Consider the following 21,905-nt stretch of genomic DNA (forward strand, 5'->3'; position numbering starts at 1 on the left):
CAGGGGTGCTCATCTTTCTCCTGTTACCTTGGTTTTAATGCCAGCTTCTGCAGATGATCCCAAACTTATGTTGGTGTGGATGAGGGCTTTGGCTGTACTGCTTCCAGGTCTGAGTTCAGCAGGATAGCACTCATCTCCAGTACTGGCCATGGAGATGCAGGTCCTGCCACCCTACAGGATGGGAAGATGCATTCTCGAGCATCCCTAAGGGCTTGTGCTTCTACCTAAGGGCTTCTACCTCCTGGGCTTGACAACTTGAACCCCATCCTTGCTCTTGGCCCTAGGCATGGCCTTTGGGGAAAGGGAGTTATTTCCAGTCTGTGGGGTTTCCTGTAGAAGCACAGTCTGGTTTGGAAGGGACCATAAAGAACATCCAGTTCCAAGCCATGGGCAGGGTAACACTTTTCCACCCTCCTTTCTCAGCTTATCCCTCAGGTTTATGGCTGGGTTGAGTAGAAAGCCCTGAATTTAGGGAGGTTCTTCTCCTAAAATGCATTGCTTCCATAATGCCCCCATCCCTGGGTGGGACAGCTCCATCTCTTCCCTTTGCTGGGACTCCCCTGTTTATCAGGACAACACCAGCCAGCTCCCATGCAGGTGGGGATGCAATGGGAATGCCTGTCCCCCTGCCTCAGTTTCCTTGCTCAGGGAGCAGTGTGGCTGGTGCCCTGAGCCCTCTTCCACTCCATAGAGCAGGATAAACCCCATGGAGTGGGGATGTGGATGCTGATGCTGGGCTCCCTGCATATGAGGCGCTGGTGGCTAGGGTACCACTGCAGGTACAGCGACATCCACAGATAGGGTGAGGAGAGGTGCCTCATGCGTTCCTGACTCAGAGCTGACATCCCCTGATCCCTCCCTCAGTGCTGGGGCTGGGAAGTCTCCTCCTCACCCTTCGCCTGCCCTTCCTCCTACGGAAACAAGGGGGAAAAGTGGGAAAAATACATCTTCAGCGACTCCTGCCTCCGGATCACGGCATATCCCGGCTGCCGGCTTCTTCCCTGCCTTTCATTTCCTGCTTCATTCCAGCTTGATGGGAGTCTGAGCCGAGCACAATGATCCTGCAAGACTTTGTATTCACTTTGCTGCTCCTGGTCGGCTTCCTGGGGGGGGAATTGCAGGCTCAGCGCCCAGAAATCACCACCCGGGTCGCAAGCACCGAAGGTAAGTCCAGGCTGCTGCTCCCTGTGTGCTTTACTCCTTTCGGGATCAGCAGAGGAGTCCGCTTGCTTGTTCCCTCTTGGGTGGATGCCTCTGCTGCAGCACACAGCTGTGTTGGGACTTTGTGTTTGCTGAGGAGAGGGATCTGTAGCAAGTACCCACTTCTAATGCTTTTTAGGCTCTTTCTCCTTGGCTCTGCCTTGGGAAGTGTTGCCAGTAGCCGTAGGATGTAGGAGAGGGAATAACACTGATACCGGTTTAGCTTTCTGAACCAGTTTTGGTTTGACATTGTTGTTTGGTTGTTAAGAAGTGTTTTCAGTTTTGCTCTCTCCTAAAGTGGTATCTGTGCCAGGATGTGTCAGAAAACCCCTTGTTTCTCGTTGCATTCATTGCTGTTGGGTTTATGGCTTTGTAAGCTGCGTCTGCATGTTATTTTATATAACCAGTGTCTTCCAAAGACACTCTTTGAATGTAAATGGCTAAACACAGAGAGGAAAGCTGTTAAATGCTTTCCCAAACTGATGCTTCCATATCTGGTTTATCTTTGATGCCAAAATGAGCAATCTCAGCCGTGTCTGTGCTTGTGTGGGGTTGGGATGTGAGCGCAACCCCCTTCACACAGCTCAGGGAGGCAATACAGCAGGGCCACCATCCCAATCCTGCCTCTCCGCTTCTTCCCAGACTGTCCTGTGGACCTGTTCTTCGTGCTGGACACCTCGGAGAGTGTTGCCCTTAGGGTGAAGCCCTTTGGGGACTTGGTTTCCCAAGTGAAAGATTTCACCAACCGGTTCATTGATAAGCTGACAAGCAGGTACATCCCACAGGGGTTTGATCAGGATGCTCCAGGGACTGAGCCTGGTGCTGGGTGGGATGCTGATGCTGGCCAGTTGTGGAGGGAGACGGGAAAAGCAGGGATGTTAATGATGGGGGGTGCAGGTCTCTTCCCTATCCCAGTCCACAGCCATTCCCTTCTGGCCTTTAGCAGGGCTGCCTGCACTCACCCTCTGGAAGGCACCAGCTTCCTGCACTGACAGATATGGGTGGTTATTCTGTAGTGCCAAAATGATGCTGATCCCCATAGTACTGGCTGCTCAGGCCCACCACAACCTGGGTGCTTGGTGGGGGGAAGCAGGGTACTTCTGATGTTAAACCCAGCACTCGGATGCAGGCTGTGTCAGTGCACAGGACACCCTGATCCATCAGAGCATCCTGCAGGAGGCACAGAAGCCTTCCAGTAGGGAAGGGGCCTACAGGGATGCTGGAGAGGGACTCTTCATCAGGGACTGTAGTGATAGGACGAGGGGTGATGGGTTCAAATTGAAACGGGGGAGAGATTGAGATGAACTAAATGATCTTAAGGTTCTTTCCAACCTTAACCAATCTCTGATGCTTTGATTTTAACACATCCAGCTGTGGAAACCTCATCACAGTCCTGTGTGTGGTGTTTCCCTGTCTGGCTCAGCTTCTCCTGCTCAGATCCAGCCATTGCAGCCTGGTACCTATTCAGGAAGCCTCTGTACCCAACTATCTGACCTTGGGGCACCCCTTTGCCCTTCCAAACTGCCCTGCTCACATGGTTCTGTGGCTGGGCTTTGCATGTGAAGCACATCCCTGCTTGCAGGAGAGCAGCAGCCCTAATAAAGGCCTGCAGTGTTGACATGGTGGACCAATGAAGATGCAGTGGAGGTGATGGCAGGGTGCAGATGAAGGTTCTAATGTGCTGGTGTATCCGGGCAGGTACTACCGCTGCGACCGCAACCTGGTGTGGAATGCTGGAGCACTGCACTACAGTGATGAGGTTGTGCTCATCAAGAGCCTCACCTCGATGCCCAGCGGGCAGAGCGAGCTGAAGAACCGTGTCTCAGCTGTGAACTACATTGGGAAGGGCACCTACACCGACTGTGCCATCAAGCGGGGCATCGAGGAGCTGCTCATCGGGTAAGGCAGCGGGTGATGCTGGTGGTGTGGCCATGGTGGATGGGCATTGGGAGCTCCTATCTCTATCCCAGGATGGGACAGGAGGTCACCTAAGCACGGAATGGTCGTGGGGCTGACAGGTTTCTAGCACTCCTGCTTTTGTGGAATGAGGGCATCCCTTGGCTATAGGCTGCAGTGTGTCCAGAGGTGCCCAAGCCACTCTTCTCCAGCTGAATCAGTTAAATCTGGTGTTTTAAACCCTTGCAGTGGCTCCCATCACAAGGAGAATAAATACCTCATCGTGGTGACTGATGGACACCCCTTGGAAGGGTACAAGGAGCCTTGTGGAGGCCTGGATGATGCTGCCAACGAAGCCAAACATCTGGGAATCAAAGTGTTCTCCGTCGCCATCTCCCCCAACCACCTGGTAGGGACCATGCAGCAGTGATGCTCCCTGGGAACCCCAAAGACCCCAGTGTGACAAAGGATGCTGTGGGAGGGAAGGATGCAGGTCCCCTGTGGGGCTGGGTCCTGCATGGGTACCTGCAGGTGTCATTGTGCCCTCCCCACTGCAGGACCAGCGGCTCAACATCATCGCCACGGACCCTGCCTATCGCCGCAACTTCACTGCCACCAGCCTGAAGCCAACACGGGAGCTCGACGTGGAGGAGACCATCAACACCATCATCGACATGATTGTGAGCACCCAGCACCCCCTTCCCCAGCCTGTCCCTTCCCATTGGGCTCGCCCATCCCTATCAAACACCTTCCCTTTGCTCTCTTGTCTTGCAGAAGGTTAACACGGAGCAATCGGTGAGTGTCCTTCCCCAGCCCTAACCCTGAGCCGGTCCTCTGTGGGTCACTGCAGGCAAGCAGGGGCTCAATGGCACAGCCCTGGGTGCTGCCTGCTGTGTCTATAATGCTGTTTTCTCCTCTTTGGGCAGTGCTGCTCCTTCGAGTGTCAGGTGAGTTTGGGCTTATGGGACCCCCTATTCCCTTCCCCTCGCATCCCCATAGCCCCAGGCTGTGCCTTGGTGGCTGGTCTAACCCACATCTCCCTTCCACAGCCTCCCCGAGGGCCTCCTGGACCTCCTGGTGATGCAGGCCATGAGGTGAGGGGTTGACTGTGGCCATAAGGTGGGATACTTGGATACCCATGGGGTCTTTGGTACCTTAGCACTGACCTATGGAGAGATGGATCATAGGACCATAGCATGGTTTGGGTTGGAAGGGGCCTTAAAGATCATCTAGCTCCAAACCACTTCCATGGGCAGGATAAGGACCTGCACCATGCTCCCATCATGGCATCCTCTGCTCCCCACATCCATGGGGCATTGCTGCTACTGTCCTTCTTGTTCTCCTTTCAACAGGTCATTGTTCTGTTCCAGAGGATGAGGAGCTAACTCTATTTCTGTCCTGTATTGCAGGGAGAAAGGGGCAAACCAGGTCTGCCTGGGCAGAAAGGAGTGGCTGGAGACCCAGTAAGTAAAGAACCAGCACTGGTGACTCTATTGGCCACTTTGGGCCTGACCTCTTGGGCACATTCTCACCATCTCCTGCATCATCCTGTCTCCATGGTCACAGTCCAGTGTCTCCTTCCACAGCCACCCTGCCAAGCAGTGGCCCCTCCTCTTGCTACAAGGCTTCCTTGTTCCTCACCCAATATAGCCTGGAGGACACGGCTCTGACTCATGTGTGCCAGCCCAGGGGTGGACTCTGGGCTCCCTCTGACACAAGCACAGCAGTGTTACAGGGGAGCCTTTGGTAAATAGTAAGCTAATAGCATGAGGGAACTATTTCCCTTCTCCTCCCTTCCTTCTTTCGTTAGGTACACTTATTTTAGGAGGTGTGTTTCTCCCACACACGTGAGTGGGCACTTACTCATCCCACGCATTCCCAAGTTGGAAACCCCCATTGCCAGGCCTTTTTCCTTCCCTTCATCCATGTGTGTCCCAGAGAACCCATTTCCCATCACCCTCAGCAAGGGCTGGAGATGGTGGAGGTGAAGGCAGGTCCTCTCTGCCCTCCACAATGGTCCCATGCTTCCACATAGGAGGACATGGGAGAGCCTCTTCTATGGTGGTCAGGGTGAAACTGCCCTGTGGTGATGATGTTTGCATCCCTAACACTATGTTTCTATTGTCTAGGGCAGGCCAGGGGACATGGGACCTGTTGGCTACCAAGGAATGAAGGTACATGGGGTTGCAGGGTCACAGGAGTGGTTCTAGATGGGCCACAGGCTTTGTGCTGCATTCTCATCATCCCGTTTTCCTCTCTCTTTCCATCTCCAGGGTGACAAAGGAAGTCGAGGAGAAAAGGTGAGGACAGCAAGGATGCTGAGGGAGCATTCATGTCCCGTGCTTGGTTACCCCAGCTGCATGGTGTTGGGGTCTGCTGTGTGCCCGCGCATCCATCCCTCATGCCAGGAGCAGGGATCTGAGTGGATCAGCCAGTTTGGAACCAACACAGCCTTAGGGATTAGACAAGCACCATGTAGTGGGCACAAGGCAGACACAACAGGAAGTGGTGCTCAGGGTGAATACCTGCACCATCAGCCCATGATAATGTGGGGGCTGCAGCACAGTGAGGGGACAGATCTGCTCTGCACAGGGCCTGATGTCTCTCTCCTTCCCTTTGCAGGGCTCAAGAGGAGCCAAAGGAGCCAAGGTCAGTCTCTGGTTTTGCACCATCTGTTCCTTGTGGATGATGCCTGAGGGCATCAACCAGATGAAGCCCCATGAAGGGTGTTCATGGAAGCTGTTCTTCATTTCAGGGTGAGAAGGGCAGGCGTGGAATCGATGGCATCGATGGCATGAAGGTAAATCTCCAGCCTGGGGCACTCTGCTTAGCCAGAGGACCCTCCAAATCCATTGTGGGATCTGGGAACAAGGTGGCCCACACTGGGCAATGGAGTTCTGGTTCACCTGCAAGCCAGGGACATGGTTGGGATGTCCCTTTTGGGTATCTGGGAGGTATGGGATGAAGTGGGGAAGTGTCTTCCTATGGACACATTGCTCATGGAGATTCCTTCTTTGTCTGACAGGGTGAAGCTGGATACCCCGGGTTACCAGGTTGCAAAGGCTCACCTGGATTTGATGTATGTACTGTGGGTGCCCCTTGCATGAGAACAAACCACAGTGCATGGATAGTGCATGGAAATGGGGAGATCCCCAAGAAGGGGACCTGTTGGGAGGTAGTTGCTGTGGTTGGAACTTGGCCTTGACCAGTACTAGGGATGAGGCAGCCACAGCTTCTCTGGGCACTGTGTTTCTCCAGTTTCCCTCCTTGGTTCTGTGCTCCCAGGATGACACATCCATAGTGGTACCCATAATCACTGCAGCCTATCCTCAGCAGCCCAACAACCACCTTTGCTGCTGTTTCAACCTGAGCTGCTCAGTGTTTGAGCACTGTAGTCAACAGTGATGCTTGCATGGCTTCATGAGTACCATGCCATCCCTGCGTCACGTTGGAGTCCACATTCCCATTCTGCTGGGGAGCTAAGAGCCAGGATGCTTGCTCCATGCCCAGTTCCTCACAGATAGTGATGCTGGGATGCTTGCTCCATACCCAGTTTCCAACAGGTAGTGATGTTGGATGCTGGGATGCTTGCTCCATGCCCAGTTCCTCACAGATAGTGATGTTGGATGCTGAGATGCTTGCTCCATGCCCATTTTCCCCACAGATAGTGATGTTGGATGCTGGGATGCTCGCTCCATGCCCACTTCCCCACAGATGGTAATGCTGGTTTTGTTCTCAGTGATGCTGCCTTTTTTCAACAGGGAGCTCAAGGCCCACCTGGACCAAAGGGAGATCCTGGTGCTTATGGACCCAAGGGAGGAAAGGTGAGCCACTCTGCCCATCCTCATGTGGAAGGAGGGATGCTGGGAATCCCTCTCCTGCAAGGAGAGGTGGTGACTTACCCATTGCTGGCATCCTTGCCTATGGAGCAAGCCTGTGGCCATCACATTATGTAGCTCCCATGGTTCCCACAACACCCCTGAGATATTGGGGGGGGGGGGGGGGGTGGCTTGTATGGGCAGGCTGGGGGGGATCCACTGGGAATAGGGGGCTTGGAGAACACTAAAGGCTCCTGATGGCCTCTGTGGGAGCCGAAATCCACTGCTGGATGCTGACTGTGCCTTGTGTCCTTGTGAAGGGAGAGCCTGGCAATGATGGAAAACCTGGCCGGCAGGGAATTCCCGGCAGCCCTGGAGAGAAGGTGGGTGAAGCACCCATGTATGAGCATCCTCTGCTTCATCCTTGGCTTTGAAGCAGAGCTTGTCCAAAACCTCATCACTGATCCTAATTGCTTGTGGCTTGCTCATACAGGGTGCTGCTGGGAACCGGGGTGAGCCTGGACCAGCAGGAGAAACGGGTGATGAGGTGAGTCCTCTGCCCACCATGCCCCCCATCCGTGCATCTTCCCACCACATATTGACCTCCCCTCTTGCTCTTCCATAGGGTGCTCCAGGCCCGGATGGTCCTCCTGGAGAACGGGTAAGTGAGGACACCACATTGGCAGGGCATGGATAAGGATGAGGAGGGCTAAGGATGAGCCCGCTCAGGGGTGGGCAATGAGAGGAGGGTCCTGATTTGTTGTCCTCCATCTCTTTGCAGGGCAGCAATGGGGAAAGAGGAGCCCTGGGCTCACCGGGTGACCGTGGGCCAAGAGGAGAGCCGGTAACTGCATCCATGGGGCAGCTTTTGTGCTTGCAAGCAGGGTCACACTCAGCAGCCAGGGGCTCCATCAGCATGTGGGCGAACAGGCGAGCTCGGTGCCTTCTCCTGCCAGCCAAGGGGGGGACCTGATGGTGTCCCCACAGCAATCACCAAGCAGCCAGAACAGAGGAGAGTGCCCAGTGCATCAGTTGATGGAGAGCAAGGAGGACGAGGTGTCCTGTGGTGCTCTGTGTGGGGTACCACTGGTATGGATGCCACCGGGCAGTGTGTGCAGGAACACCCGTCCCCGTTTTGGGTGGGAATCACTAGGAAAGTATTTTTCCTGCTGTCAGGGCATGAGTCACTGAACACGAGCCTGGGAGGGACAGGCAGAGGAGCACTCAGCAGGCCAGGACAAACATGTGGTGAGGGACCAAGGGGGCTGGGGCAGTGGGAGGCAGCAGTAGCATCCCAATGGGTGTCCCAGTACCACCAGCACAGGTCTTCTGCCCATTTACTGGGGTAAAGATCCACTTATGGCAGCTTCCCCCTTGGTGTTTAGCACTTGCTGCTCCCCATGGTGTGCGGGGCAGATGTGAGCAGGAGATGGAGCACGCCAGTGTCCTGCAGTTAAACTGTTCAGCAGACCATGGGCTGCTTCCTTCCAAGTTCCAGTCCAAGCACGAGGCTGTGTAACCTCGCCAGGAACGTCCTTCCCTGACGCTCGGGGCCCTTTGGAAGTTGTGTTTTGTATTTACTGTTTGGCTCTAGGCATCCGCAAGCCTCTGGCATGCAAAGAACAGCTTTGGGGTCAATAAGCTTTAAGTCAGGTGTGATTAAGGACATTCTTCCCTATGAGGGGGGTGAGGTGGTGGCCAGAGAAGCTGCCCCATCCCTGGTAATGCCCAAGGCTCATGGTTGTGAGTTTAGATGGGAAAGGTGCCCGGAGCCAATCCAGGATGCTGAGTGTTGGGGAAGGAGAGGGGAGAACATCAGCGGTGAGAGGTGGGAATGTCCTTCCCCATCTACCAGCTCATCCCTTTGGAAACTCCCTTAGCTCCAGAGGGACAGTGGGGTGGAGGAAGCAGGATGCTAGACAGGAGTCTCTGCCTGTGCATGGGGACAGCAGCACACCTATGCAGAATGTGGTTGGGAAGAGCCACTCTGTGGCTTTGGGATCCTCTCTGTGTATCTGCAGGAGCTTTGCAAGGTGGACTCTGCATGGATTTGCTTTCCTGGCACAAAATGGGTTGAAACCTATTGCCTAGAGGGAAGCACTCCCACCCTCCAGGTCTTCCTCTTGAGGCTGCCTTGGTTTCAAGCTGGCCAAGCCAGCCTGTCTTTGTTCTCCCAATACCTCCAATAGCTTTCTCTCCCAGTTCATATCCAGCATGTGCCATCAGTGCTGCATCCCTGCTCCCCATTACATGCAGGGCCCTTTGTATCCTACACCTTTCTCTCTTTGGGTTCCTCATACCCTCTGTGTGCATCCTCAGGGAGAGCCTGGACCACCAGGTGATCAAGGACGGGAAGGACCACTCGGACCACCTGGAGACCAGGTAAGATCTTGGTTTAACCTTCTGGATTCCAAGTGGAAGTGGTTGGAACCGTTGGGAAGAGTGGGGCTGATGCCACAGCATCTTCCAGACTGGATAGCAAACCTGGAGGAAAGAGACAGGGATTTCTCAGAGAGGTGGGGATATGAACAAGGCTGTAAGAATGGAGATGGAGCAACCTCCATGCCATTTCCCAATCCCATAGGAACACATGCCAACTTGTCTGACAGATTTGGAAACAGGCAAGCACAAGCGGCAGTGATGCACAAAATGTCACATAGGTCAAGGGAGTCAATGGGACATCTTGTGTCAGTGAGGATAAGCCTGACAGGGCCCCAGCAGTGTCCCTGACACCCTTGGCATCTGCAGAGACATCTGTTGCAAAGCCAGCTCTCCTCAAGTCTGCTTGCTACAAGGCCTGGCCCTCCTGCTCTGGGCTCTGCTTGTCCTTGTGTGCCTCAAGGAACAGATCTTAGACCCCAAGGGCTTTCTGGACTACCTCCAGCCTGAGGAAAGCATCCCATGCTTTCAGTTACAGGCTCTTTCTTCCCAGAGTCTGGGTCTGGAGGTGTTGCTGGGTTAATCCTCCATGGCGATAGCACTGATTTGCAATGGCCAACGGTCCTTGCAGCTAGGCAAGCATCCTTTGACAGCACCCTTGGACAGGGCTCTGTGGGACAGCTTCTCCCCATACACCATCAGTTGTGATGGAGCCCAAGATACAGGGAAGTGACTGACACAAACATTCCCTGGTGGAGCAGGACTTCCATGAAGGTGGAAACATGGACACCAGCGTGAGGATAAAGACAAGGCAGTTTTGAACTCCTCTATGGTCGACCAAGAGCCATGAAGGAGATGTGAAGCATGGGACAGCCACTGTTGCGTTCATGTCGTCCCCAGCATGGGCCATATGGGGATGCTGCCACGGTGGGAGGTGGCCATAAGAGGAAGAATGTGTTTGTGTGATGGACCAGTGCTGCAGGTGGACACCAGCAGAGGAAGGAGGGCTGGAGCTGCTCTCCAAGTGGTAGAGGCTCATCCTTGGTTCAAGGCAGAAGGACTGCACAGAAGATGCCAGACGCAAGCCTGGGAGATGTGTGTGTGCAAGCATGGAGGCTGGGATAGATCCTGCTTCCACCCAGCCTTCCCTTGGGGAGGAGGACAAAGGAGAAGGAGCAGTCTCCCTGCTGTTCCTGAGCCTGTGGGATATGGTTTTAACCTCCCCAGCACCAAACCTGGGACAAACCCCATCAGAGGAGGAAGCATTACAGAAGCAGCTCCAATGCTTCCCCAGGCCAGGGACTTGCCCCAGTGCTCCAAGGGGATTTCAAAAGCAGTTGCAAAGCAAGAGTTTTCTTTCCATCAGCTCTGAAAGAATGCTTTTGCTTGGCCAGATTAGAACTGAATGAGTAATTGGGCTTGGGCAAGTGCGGGGCTTTGGCAACCATGAGTGTGTTTCAAGCCATGCGATCTGCAAGCTCTGGCTCTCAGAGCCTGTTTGTCTTGGCAAGGGGAAAGGAGTCCCACTAACCTGTGACTCTCTGTCATCCTCTTTCCATCCAAGAGAAGCTAAAGGTCAGCATGATGCTCATGGGCAGGTTTGGTGGCCTCTCTCTCATCCTGGCCATGGTGCCCCATCCCTCACATGGTTCTTGTCACACCCAGAAAGGTAATGGACATGGAACTGCTCAAGATTCTTTGACCCCAAATCCTGCATCTTCATAAACTCCTGCAGGGCCATGAGGGAATTGCACTGTGTGAGGCAAGGGTGCTGTGGATCCAGCTTTGGCTGATGTGAGCAGTCATGAGGTCCTGTCCCTCCTTCCAAGCTTTGTCTCTTATGGGATTTTGTGCAGAGAGAGGCTCACGTGCCTTGCACAGTTCAGGGCTCTGTACTGTGTAATGCCAAGTCCTCTGTCACCCACATAGAATCCCAGCCTGGTTTGGGATGGAAGAGACCTTAAAGTTCATCCAGTTCCATGGGCAGGGACACCTTCCACTGGAGCAGCTGCTCCAAGCCCCTGTGTCCAACCTGACCTTGAACACTGCCAGGGATGGGGCAGCCACCGCTGCAATGCTGAAGCCCGGGTACCACTGAGCAAGTGCTTCCAGGAGCCTGCATCCGCATGGGAAGAGCATCATTACATGGTTGTTACCTACCATCATTACCAATCCTCTGGCAAATAAACCCTGCAGAAGGTTGTTGGCAATAAGCAGAAGATGGAAGGGATGTCTGTGTCACCTTTAGGGTGACTTGCATCTCCAAGGACCATTCTCTGCCCAGTGGCACCTCTGGCACAGCCGATGTGATGCCACCGTGCAACCCAGCTGTGCTTCTGAAGCATCTCCCCATCTGCATTAACCCCATGTTAATCAACCTCAAATCCCCATTGTGAGATCTCTTTGTGTTTCCTTAGGGTGAGGCTGGACCCCCAGGACCCAAGGGCTACAGGGGAGATGATGGCCCCCGTGGCAATGAGGTGAGTGCTTTTTCATCACTGCATCTTCTGAGGGGAGGGAATGAAGAGAAGACCAGGAGAGGATGTCCATTAGGATTGCCCCTAAATCCCTGGGATCTTGGAAACTTGTAGGTACAAACTTGGATGCTAGTTTCCTTTCAGACATATGGGTTCTTAAGGCCATGGCTGCCTTTATTCCCTACCTACCAAAAGCCATTCCATGTAGAAGGTATAGCCACACCATGAGCTTCCCATCACAAAACCATCTGTGGGCTTTGCATTGCTCTTGTGTAAGTAAAAATACCTTCCATGATGGGCATCACCTTCCCAGCTCAAAGGATGGTGTGTGCACTGATTGCTGCTTCTGCTCCTTCCAGGGTCCAAAGGGATTGCCTGGAGCACCTGGGCTGCCTGGAGACCCTGGCCTGATGGGAGAAAGGGTGAGTGGGGTTTGCACAGAGGGGGTTGTATGCCACACTGGGAAGGGTGTCCAACAGGACACACAGCATCATCCAGCTCAGAAAGTGAAGTAACTCTGTCCATACACGGAGGAGATGCCTGGAAAACTTGCAAGCAGCCTGCTTTGGAATATACATCACATCTGCAGGCTCCAAGAGTCATCCTCTGTCTGTTCCCAGCCCCAGTTGCTGAGAGGGACAGTGCCACTTACCTCTCAGTGGCTGTGCAAGTCACACACAAGCAAAGTGGTCCTTTTACCTGCCTGGACCAGTGTCCAACCCACCAGTACCACATTTCCTGCCCATTTTACTGGAGATCAATTGCCCAAGGTGCTGTGCTGTCTAATGGATCTGCTTTTCATTATCTCACCTATTGCTCCCTTCCTTCCCAGGGGGAAGATGGCCCTCCTGGGAATGGCACAATTGGATTCACAGGAGCCCCAGTAAGTTGTTTTGTGCTGTTCTGAAGCTCTAAGCCCATTATTGATGCTTGTCTCATCTAACGTACTTCCTTCCCTTCATCCCCAGGGTCAGCAAGGAGACAGAGGTGACCCTGGCATCAATGTAAGTGTGCTGCTTCCCCTTACACCCAACAGAAACTTATTTGGCTCCTTAAAGCCTCTCCCTTTGCTGAATGGTGAAATGGGCTCCCTGAAGCATCCTCCACCTCCCAAACCCTCTTTTCCTTCTGTCCACCTCTCCTTGAACTGAATACTTCTGGTGGAAGTATCCTGCCTATGTGATCCCCTAAGGACAGCAGCTTGGGATGAGTGCTTTCAGTAGAGCCAGAGTCTGGGGTTGATAGCATCACCCAGGGATGATGCTATAACACTAAAAGACACCTAAGAAGCTCTTTCCTTCAATAGCACTGCAGTTTGGTGCTGGGGAGCTTATACTTTGCTCTCCATCCCTTTCCCAAGGCATTTCTCACAAGGTCACTGCACACAGCACCAAACTTTCCATGATATAACAATAGTTCTCCATGCAAGAGTCTTGTCTGTGCTGTTTTTCAGGGAACAAAAGGCTATGTCGGTCCTAAGGGTGATGAAGGAGAAGCTGGAGACCCTGGCAATGATGTGAGTGATGTGTATGAAGCTGAAGCCCTAACTCTTCTGGTTGGATCCAGCAGCCTCAGATAACGTGTTAGGGGTTCAGCAGACCCAAGGAGGGGAAGGTGCAGAACTGACACACACAGATTGATGGATTTCGGTCTTGTTTTCATTCCAGAACCCAAACCCTGGCCCCATGGGCATCAAAGGAGCAAAGGGCCACCGGGGACCAGAAGGCCGCCCAGTAAGTAAGGACCCTGGCAGGGTCTGCACCAATGTGTGGGGCTGATGGGGTTCCCAACAGCAGGGTTCACCACAGACCTGCTCTTCAAACCTGCTGCTACAGCCTAGTACAGAGGACTCTGAAACACCATGTTCATCCCAAAATCAGGGCAGAAAGTGCAGACACTTATGTGCCAAGTGTCCTCACATAATCAGGTTCAATAAGGGGAAAGCAGCCTTTTGGAGTGACCATCCTGAAAGCATTCCAGTTCCTCTTGAGTCACCACTTGTTTGCATTGCTTCACATTGGCCTGGAGGCTACAAGACAGGCAAGTGGAATCCATCCACCCATCACCTGGGTGTTGTGGGGTCATTGCCAAGCCTTGGTGGCCATGGCACGTGTGGAAGTGGGTCTCCTTGCCCTTCACCCCAGTGCATCCCTAGGGCATCATGCAGGCAAGCAGATGTACCTGCCCAAAGCCCAGTGGTCAGCAAGTGGGAAGCCAAAAAGGCATTTCCAGGCTCTCTATTGTTTAGCAAGGTGTTAGCAGAGAAGGCCACAGATAGGAACTGGCTGCTCTTATAACTGCTTTCTCTATCTGACAGGGACCAGCAGGACCTGTGGGACCTCCAGGACCAGATGTGAGTAGGATGGGATTGGGGTGCTGCTTGCTTTGCTTGGTCTGTGCTTCGCCTGCCCCACACAATGGCTCCTAGGAGGGGATTAATGCTGGGGGAGCCTCATGCTGCTCCCCGTTACCATCCCAGCAACTCTCACTGGTCAGATTGCCTTCATGCCAGCCCATCCCTCATGTCCAGATCAGGACCTGTGCTTTGAGGGCACAGAGCAGCAGATGGAGGTGGTGGGCAGCACTTGGGGGCTGCCTTTGCTGTTCTTGCATCAAATCTTTACCTCTGTTTGCAGGAATGTGAAATCTTGGACATAATCATGAAGATGTGCTGTGAGTATCCCCATACCTCCTACCCTGCTCAGGGGGTGGCATGCAGAAGGATGCTTATGGGCAGTCCTCCTCTTCCACTAGTTATTACTAAGTCAATGAGCTGAAGGAGGGGAGATCCCCTTCATAGCAACCCAAAAGAGGCAAATCATTTGCACTTGGTTGTACCTTCTCTTGACCCAGTGGTGTAAACCCTTTGTGTGGACCATTTTACAATGGGTTTTGATCATAAAGAGCAAGGCCTGGCTTTCCTCTTGGGAATGGGAAGACCTGTTCTCTGGTGTCCTGCCATGCGGAGCAGCAGTACATGTGCTGCAAGGGGTTTCTAGCTAGTAATGAAGTGCTGGTGGACACAGGATATGTAGGGAGCTGAGTGTGAGCTCCATACTCCGGTGATTTACTTAATTCCTCCAGGATCAGCTTTGATTCTCACTTAAATAAGAACACATCAGTGTGTGCACAAACCGAGCTCTCCTGCTCCAGGTTGGAGCATCCCAGTGTGAAACAGGAAAGAAGGATGGGTATTTCCAACGGGAAGGAAACCTCTCTGAGCTTCAGTTGTCCCAATGAGGTTTCTTTGGGTTTGCAGAAACACAAAAAGCCTTGTGACCAGCATTTTAACGTTCTCTCTTTCTCTCCCTTCTCCTCCAGCTTGCTGTGGTGAGTGTTACTTGGCAAGGCTGCTCTGCAAACATTTGCTAGCCCTTCTCCTTGCTTGCACCCCTCCTTTCCCCTTCTCCTTGCTTTCTGCTATGGGGATGTGCTGAGAGCCCAGGAGGGAGGACAGAGCTCGAGCAAGGCAGGGAAGGGCAGTGAGCTCTTCCTGAGGATGCTGCATGGATGCAGATGCAGGATTCAGGGTGCAATGGAATGTGCTGGGTGTGTTTTCCCTAATGCTGTCCCAGCAGGTTGGGTTTGCAGGCCAAAAGTTGAAGGAAGAGCCAAGGGCTCATGATGCTATTTAGCCATGGCAAAGAGGGGGGAACAAGCTGAGTTAGCCTCCTCCAGCACACCAGCATCATCTCTGTCCTCCTGGGCTGGGTGAATGGAAGAAGTGAAAAGGCTTTTACTGGGTTTTGGGACAATTATGGGGTGTTTGGAAGGTACTTACAGTGTGGAAGTGCTACATAGGAGTTAGTAAAGTGACTCTTAAGTCTCCTATGTGGCTATTTTGCTGCTTTTACCCCCTGCTTTGCAGGTAGATAGGGCACACACTGCTAACAGCAGCCACCAGCTGCTCGCTTTGGCATGGCTCCCTGGCAAAACATGCTGCTCACATAGAAAACACACATGAAAGAGGAGGTTTAAGTCCTGTGCCCTGCTGCAGAGTGCACCTGCGGGCCCATCGACCTCCTCTTCGTGTTGGACAGCTCGGAAAGCATCGGCCTGCAGAACTTCCAGATTGCCAAGGACTTCATCATCAAAGTCATCGACCGCCTGAGCAAGGATGAGCGCGTGAAGGTGAGGTTCCCACCGCCTGCATGGATGCACACTTGTGTGTATTCATGTTATCAAGCAGGACAGTGGGGATGTGCCTCCTCCAAAGACCCTCCGCAAGGCTTAGCTTCAAGTGTACAGCTGGGATTGGGTCTTGGGTCTTGCTAGCTTCATGAAGAGATAGAGATCGGTTTGTTGTCCCAACATACAGTCGTTTCACTCATCCTGGACAAAGGGACTCTTCCTGCTGTGTGTGAGCTCTTCCTCCATGTCCCAGAGTAAATAGCTCATAAGGCATTTGCCTGATCAATCAGTCTCTTCCTCGTCCCACTGAGCATTTCTGGCTGGAGTAGATAACACATTGTGCGTTACAACTCTAACGGCCAACCCCCCAGGAACTCTTGTTCCCCTCCCCAGGCTTAGGTTATCAGTTAAGCACACTGCTAAAAAGGACCTTTTCAGCCCAAACCAGCAATATTATCCCTATATTAAGCCTTTCAGTTTGAGGAGGGGCACAAATGCTTGCTCCTAACTCTCGCCTAGTAACCTACTGTGCATGGGAAATGTCATTTGCTCTGTGATTTGGCTAGGATGTTTGGGATCTAGTCTTAAGGCATAGCCAGACATATAAATAACATATATATAACCAGGTACGTGGGCTGCAAAGTCACAATATGCTGCTGCTGGATGCTTGTGTGGGCATGCATGGGTCTCTTTGGCTGGAAGGGTAGAGTTGGGCACCAAAACCACTGTGTTGGAACAAAAGCAAGCTTTGAAGAAAGATCTATTCCAAGCCACTCACCATGGCCAATGGCTTGTGTTGGGACCACTGAACCAGGAACCTGGGTTTGGGTCTTGTTTTACCCATGTGCATCCACTCCTGTCGGAACTTCTTCTGCCTGGAGTAAGGCAGAGAAGAGGCAGCAGAGCCTGAAGGGCTTGAACTGAAGGGGTTCAGTACAAACCATCAGCAGGATTCCTGAGCCTCCAGGACTCCCTGATGTACCTGACCCAAACTCCCACCTCTTTTTCCCCTAACAGTTTGAACCTACAGAGTCCCGTGTGGGTGTTGTGCAGTACAGCCATGACAACACGCAGGAGCTGGTGGCCATGGGGGATGCCAACATAGACAACATCGGCGCACTCAAACAGTGAGTCTGTGGGGTCTTGGTACATCGTGCAGGGACCAGATCCAAGGACACTTATTTCCCTCCCATCCTCCATCTCCAGGCCATAAGCTCCTACAACTGCAAGGATGCTGTGTGTTCTTGAGTTGAAAGTAGCAGTTGTAGGTGGTACTGAGGCCAAGAGCTTGCTGCTTTTCCACCCAAAGCCCCATGCAGGGACCACGTGCAGGCTCACTGGTGTCTGTGCTTGCAGGGCAATCAAGAACCTGAACTGGATAGCTGGGGGCACCTACACTGGAGAAGCTCTGCAGTTCACCAGGGATAACCTGCTGCAGAGGTTCACCTCAGACAAGCGCGTTGCCATTGTCATCACAGACGGACGCTCCGACACACTGCGGGACCCTACCCCGCTCAGTTCCCTGTGCGATGTCACCCCAGTAAGTGCAGGGGGTCCTGCTATGCAGCACTGGGAGCTAGAGGGGGCTCTCTGAGGGTCTCCATGTGTTTGCTACCCAAGGGCCTGTAGGGACAGGCCAAGGGGAATGGCTTGAACCTGCCAGAACAGGGGAGACTGAGATGAGCTCTTAGGCAGAAGCTGTTCCCTGTGAGGGTGCTGAGGCGCTGGCACAGGGTGCCCAGAGAAGCTGTGGCTGCCCCATCCCTGGCAGTGTTCAAGGTCCCTTCCAACCCAAACCAGGCTGTGATTCTATGATAAGATGTGGACTCTTCTCTTCCTGCAGGTGGTTTCCCTTGGGATTGGTGACATTTTCCGGAACCCTCCGAATCCCGATCACCTCAATGACATCGCCTGCTTGAGCAGACCAACCAGGCCAGGACTGTCCATTCAAAGGGACAACTACGCCGAGCTCCTAGATGACACCTTCTTGCAGAACATCACCTCCTACGTCTGCCAAGGTGGGTGAGAGATTGGCTGTGGAGGTAGTGAGGATTGCCTCAGCCTAAAGGGGAGGGATGCAGGCTGCACTGCCTTGCCTTTCCCCAGTGATGCTCTTCAGCAGTGATTGCAGGAAGAGAACGGCCTTCAAGGCTGAATTAAATAAGGAATAAGGACATCTCGTACCTTGGGACACTTTGTAATTGGGTGCAGCTCCTCTTCTGCTGCAAGGCATCTCCGTCCACAGCCTTTCTCTATGCTCTGATGCCCCTTTAGGCTTTCCACAGCACCTTTCACAGCATAGCTGTGAATGAAGTGGTTGTCCCTCTTGTGGCTTTGTGGGAAGCTGTAGGAAAAGAGGTTTTCCAGGGTGAGCTGGTGAAAATTACTCTTTCCCATTTCCTTTAACAGAGAAAAAATGTCCAGACTATACCTGCCCAAGTGAGTATTGACTCTGTTCCACACACAAGGGTTGTGGGTGCTGTGCAGGGGGGGAATGGGAGCTTGTGTTTGTGGGAATGCCTACCTTGGATACCTCTTGCAACAGGGAGGCTTCTGGGCTGGAGAAGGGAGGCAACACCAAACCAACCCAAAGCATATGGGGGAAAAGCCTGGATAGTTGCTTTTCTGGCACCTCAAACCTTGGGAGAGGAGGCTGTGCCATGTTTTAACCTTAATTTTAGCTGAGGCAGGTAATGAGATCAACTGTTGTTAGTGATGGGAGCATGAGGAAAAGTCAGTATTGAGGCAGAGGTATTTAGGAAAGGTTCTTGAAAAGTGAGAATGGAGAGGAATTTGGTGGGATACATCCTTAGAAAGGAATGTATACAATCCTTAGACTCATCATGGGAAAAAAGCCAGCCAAGAGAGATGAAGTGGGTTTCCCAGCCATGCAATGGCAACATGCATTGAAGCAACAAGAGCCACTAGATGAACTAACCCAGATAAGAACCTGGGAATGCAGCAAATAAGGAATGAAAGGGTAAAAGCACAGGACAGTGCTGGGATAGGGCAAACCAAGCTAGCAAACACCCAGAGAGTGGCGATTCCTTAGGAAGCTTCCCAGGGAAGGAGCAGGAGAAGCCCAACATTAACAGTGCTTTCCCCTTGCAGTCACCTTCTCCGGGCTGGCAGACATCACTCTGCTGGTGGACAGCTCCACCAGCGTCGGGAGCAAGAACTTTGAGACCACCAAGAAGTTTGTGAAGCGGCTGGCAGAGCGGTTCCTGGAGGCCGGGAAACCTGCCGATGACTCCGTGCGTGTCTCCGTGGTCCAGTACAGTGGCCGGAACCAGCAGAAGGTGGAAGCTCAGTTCCAGCACAACTACACGGTCATCGCCAAAGCCATTGACAACATGGAGTTCATCAACGATGCCACCGATGTCAATGCTGCCCTGCGGTATGTGACGGGGCTGTACCAGCGCTCGTCCCGCGCCGCGGCCAAGAAGAGGGTGCTGGTGTTCTCTGATGGCAACTCTCAAGGCATCACTGCCAGGGCCATTGAAAGGGCTGTGCAGGAGGCTCAGCAGGCTGGCATTGAGATCTATGTGCTGGCGGTGGGCAGCCAAGCCAATGAGCCCAACATCCGTGTCCTGGTCACGGGGAAGAGCGCGGATTACGATGTGGTCTATGGGGAGCGTCACCTCTTCCGTGTGCCCGACTACTCCTCGTTGCTGCGGGGGGTCTTCTACCAAACTGTGTCCAGGAAAATAGCTGTTGACTGAGCATCCGGGTGGGTGTCCTGCCAAGGCCATTGCCTGCTTCTGTCTCACCAAAAAATGAAAGCAAACAACCAAAGAAAAACCCCAAATCCAGTATTTTCAACAACTTCAGGAATTCGTGTCTATGCAGATGGCCACAGTGCCACAGCCTGGCTGTCCACAGTTCCCTGCTTTCTCCCCCTGCTTCGTCATCTGCATCTCTACTCTCTTAGCCTCAGACCTCCCTTCCTGCCCATGGCTGCCTCCCCCTCTCCCCACAGTGGGTAACACAAGTACTCCTAGCAGTAAAACACTAGAACAGCAGGATCAACCTCATCCCACTGGTTTTTGGCCTAAAAAATAGAGAATTGGGATGAGGAATTTTGTAGCATTAAGAACTAACCTGGTCTCATAAGGCTGATGATGCTCTTTACAGATACAGAGGGTTTGTTCATTTCCTTCTTTCTTTCATCAGCTGAGCACTTGCCCAGCTCACAATGGCCTGAACCTAATGCTGTGCTTCAAGTGGAATGTTCAACACTTCAATAGGCTTTGAGAGGGGATTTTTGTCATGGCTGGCATGTTTGGTTCATATCTCCCATGGTGATATGATATGGTGGTGAGGGCTAGATTGCATTACTCAGACTGGGGTGGAAGCTTCTCTGGCCTCCAGAGCCGTGAGATGGAGCACTGAGTTCTCAAGCTGAGGAAGAGGCGGGTTGTGGAGCATCCCTCAGCACTGACATTCCCATTCAGAGCAGGGAGGCTGGGAGCTGACCAAAGGAAAGCTGGACATCAGCCACTGGGGAGGGGGGAAACCCTACAAGAAGCCATGTAACTGCACTCCTTCACTGATCTCACTGTCTTACAGTGGAACCAGGAACCTCGTGAATAACCTGATGACTTGTGCTATGGTCCAAGGTCCAAGATTCTGGAAAACCTCTCTGAGCCCAGTTATTGGGATTTCGTAATTATTTTATTTTCCAGAAGTGTCTAATTCCCAGGTTTCCATAGGACCATCCAGGAGTTAGGCACCTAGGGAAACCCACTAACTGTACTATACATTGAATGAGAGCCTCATCCGCAACCCAGCCAAGGGAAAGGCTGCCGCTATCTGCCAGGGTCTTTGGCTCCAACCCTACAGGTATACTGACAAAGGTGCTATCACTGCCTGGGTGATGTGGGCCCCTGGTGTTTACACAGTTGTTTCCAGGACCACGCTGAAGATGTGGTTTGTCTGGGTGAGATGTTGTTTCAGCGCTTCCATTGGTGCTCTTGCTATGAATCCATGTGCTTCTGAGACAGCAACAGTGATTGCCAGGTATCAGCATCCCACTTTGTATCCCAAACCCCATTGTATGGGTTAGTTTTATGTTATGCCTGTGTTTTACTAAAATGGTCCACTTTGGAGATTTGTCAAATAAATTGTTTTCCACTACCCCTTTGGAAGTTTGTTTGACTTTTAATTGCCAGGGTTCTGAATGTTCCAAAAGCCACACTAAAATACAGCTTATTGGGATCTGCAGGGATTCCAGCAGAACTTCTCCCATGGTACTGTAAGGGATAGAACAAGAGATCTAGTGCTTTTGTATTGCAAATGTGGCTATTATCAAATGCCCTGATTTGAGAAATATACTGTGAATTCTCTGCATCTGTTAAATAGTGTGTAATGAATCGATGAGAAGAGCACTGAACTCTCAAAGGATGGGAAATGACTTGCACAGCTTCTGTTTGCCTCCATACATACACACATAAGTATCGTTTCAGAAGACCATGTGCAGAGGGAGGGTTAGTGAGCATCAGGTGAAGAGGTAAGCTGCGTTTGCTTTCTACTTATGTTCAGCATCTCTCCTTAATACTTTATTTCCCAAGCACATAAGGATGCTGCTCTGCAGAGAGGGCTCATGATGGAGATGTCAAACATCCCTTGGTCTAGCAGAAGGTGTCCTTGCCTATGGGATCTATATGGTATTTAAGGTCCCTTCCAACTTTAACCATTCCTATATGGTCTTTAACCATTCTATTATTCCATGATCCAGTTTGGCGAAGCTCCCAGGCCAAACTGCCACTGTCAATGCACGCAAAGTCACTTGTTCCCCAGACAGAAGCCCACATTCATGTCCTGTTTCTGTAACATGTCTCATGTCCTCCTCTTAGTCATGCTGTCTCCTGGGCCAGGCATCTCAGTCAAGGCTCCGTGGCCATCCCGCATCCCTGGGAACACCTCACTCCCAGATGGAAAGTTTGAGGAGTACCTCTGTGGGGGCCTGCAGTTTATATCCCATCTGCTCTCCTGTCATGAGGAA

At 52.5% G+C, this 21,905-nt stretch overlaps 1 protein-coding gene across 1 annotated transcript; it reads left to right on the top strand.

The window, feature by feature from the left end:
* Nucleotides 1-887: 887 nt before the first annotated feature.
* COL6A1 (collagen type VI alpha 1 chain) lies at nt 888-21,045 on the top strand. The gene is made up of 35 exons (XM_034065365.1): nt 888-1,164; nt 1,843-1,972; nt 2,899-3,099; nt 3,346-3,505; nt 3,654-3,776; nt 3,871-3,891; nt 4,023-4,043; nt 4,146-4,190; nt 4,506-4,559; nt 5,226-5,270; nt 5,370-5,396; nt 5,719-5,745; nt 5,852-5,896; nt 6,122-6,175; nt 6,858-6,920; nt 7,235-7,297; nt 7,408-7,461; nt 7,540-7,575; nt 7,696-7,758; nt 9,234-9,296; nt 11,711-11,773; nt 12,130-12,192; nt 12,603-12,653; nt 12,739-12,774; nt 13,224-13,286; nt 13,438-13,503; nt 14,088-14,123; nt 14,407-14,443; nt 15,092-15,100; nt 15,768-15,901; nt 16,919-17,028; nt 17,258-17,441; nt 17,745-17,919; nt 18,311-18,340; nt 19,013-21,045. Exons 1-35 carry the CDS (start codon nt 1,056-1,058, stop codon nt 19,621-19,623), a joined length of 3,072 nt encoding a protein of 1,023 aa, XP_033921256.1. The 5' UTR covers nt 888-1,055; the 3' UTR covers nt 19,624-21,045.
* The last annotated feature ends 860 nt before the right edge of the window (nt 21,046-21,905 follow it).

The sequence above is a fragment of the Melopsittacus undulatus genome, chromosome 8 (genome assembly GCF_012275295.1).
Source record: "Melopsittacus undulatus isolate bMelUnd1 chromosome 8, bMelUnd1.mat.Z, whole genome shotgun sequence".
Taxonomy (NCBI): domain Eukaryota; kingdom Metazoa; phylum Chordata; class Aves; order Psittaciformes; family Psittaculidae; genus Melopsittacus; species Melopsittacus undulatus.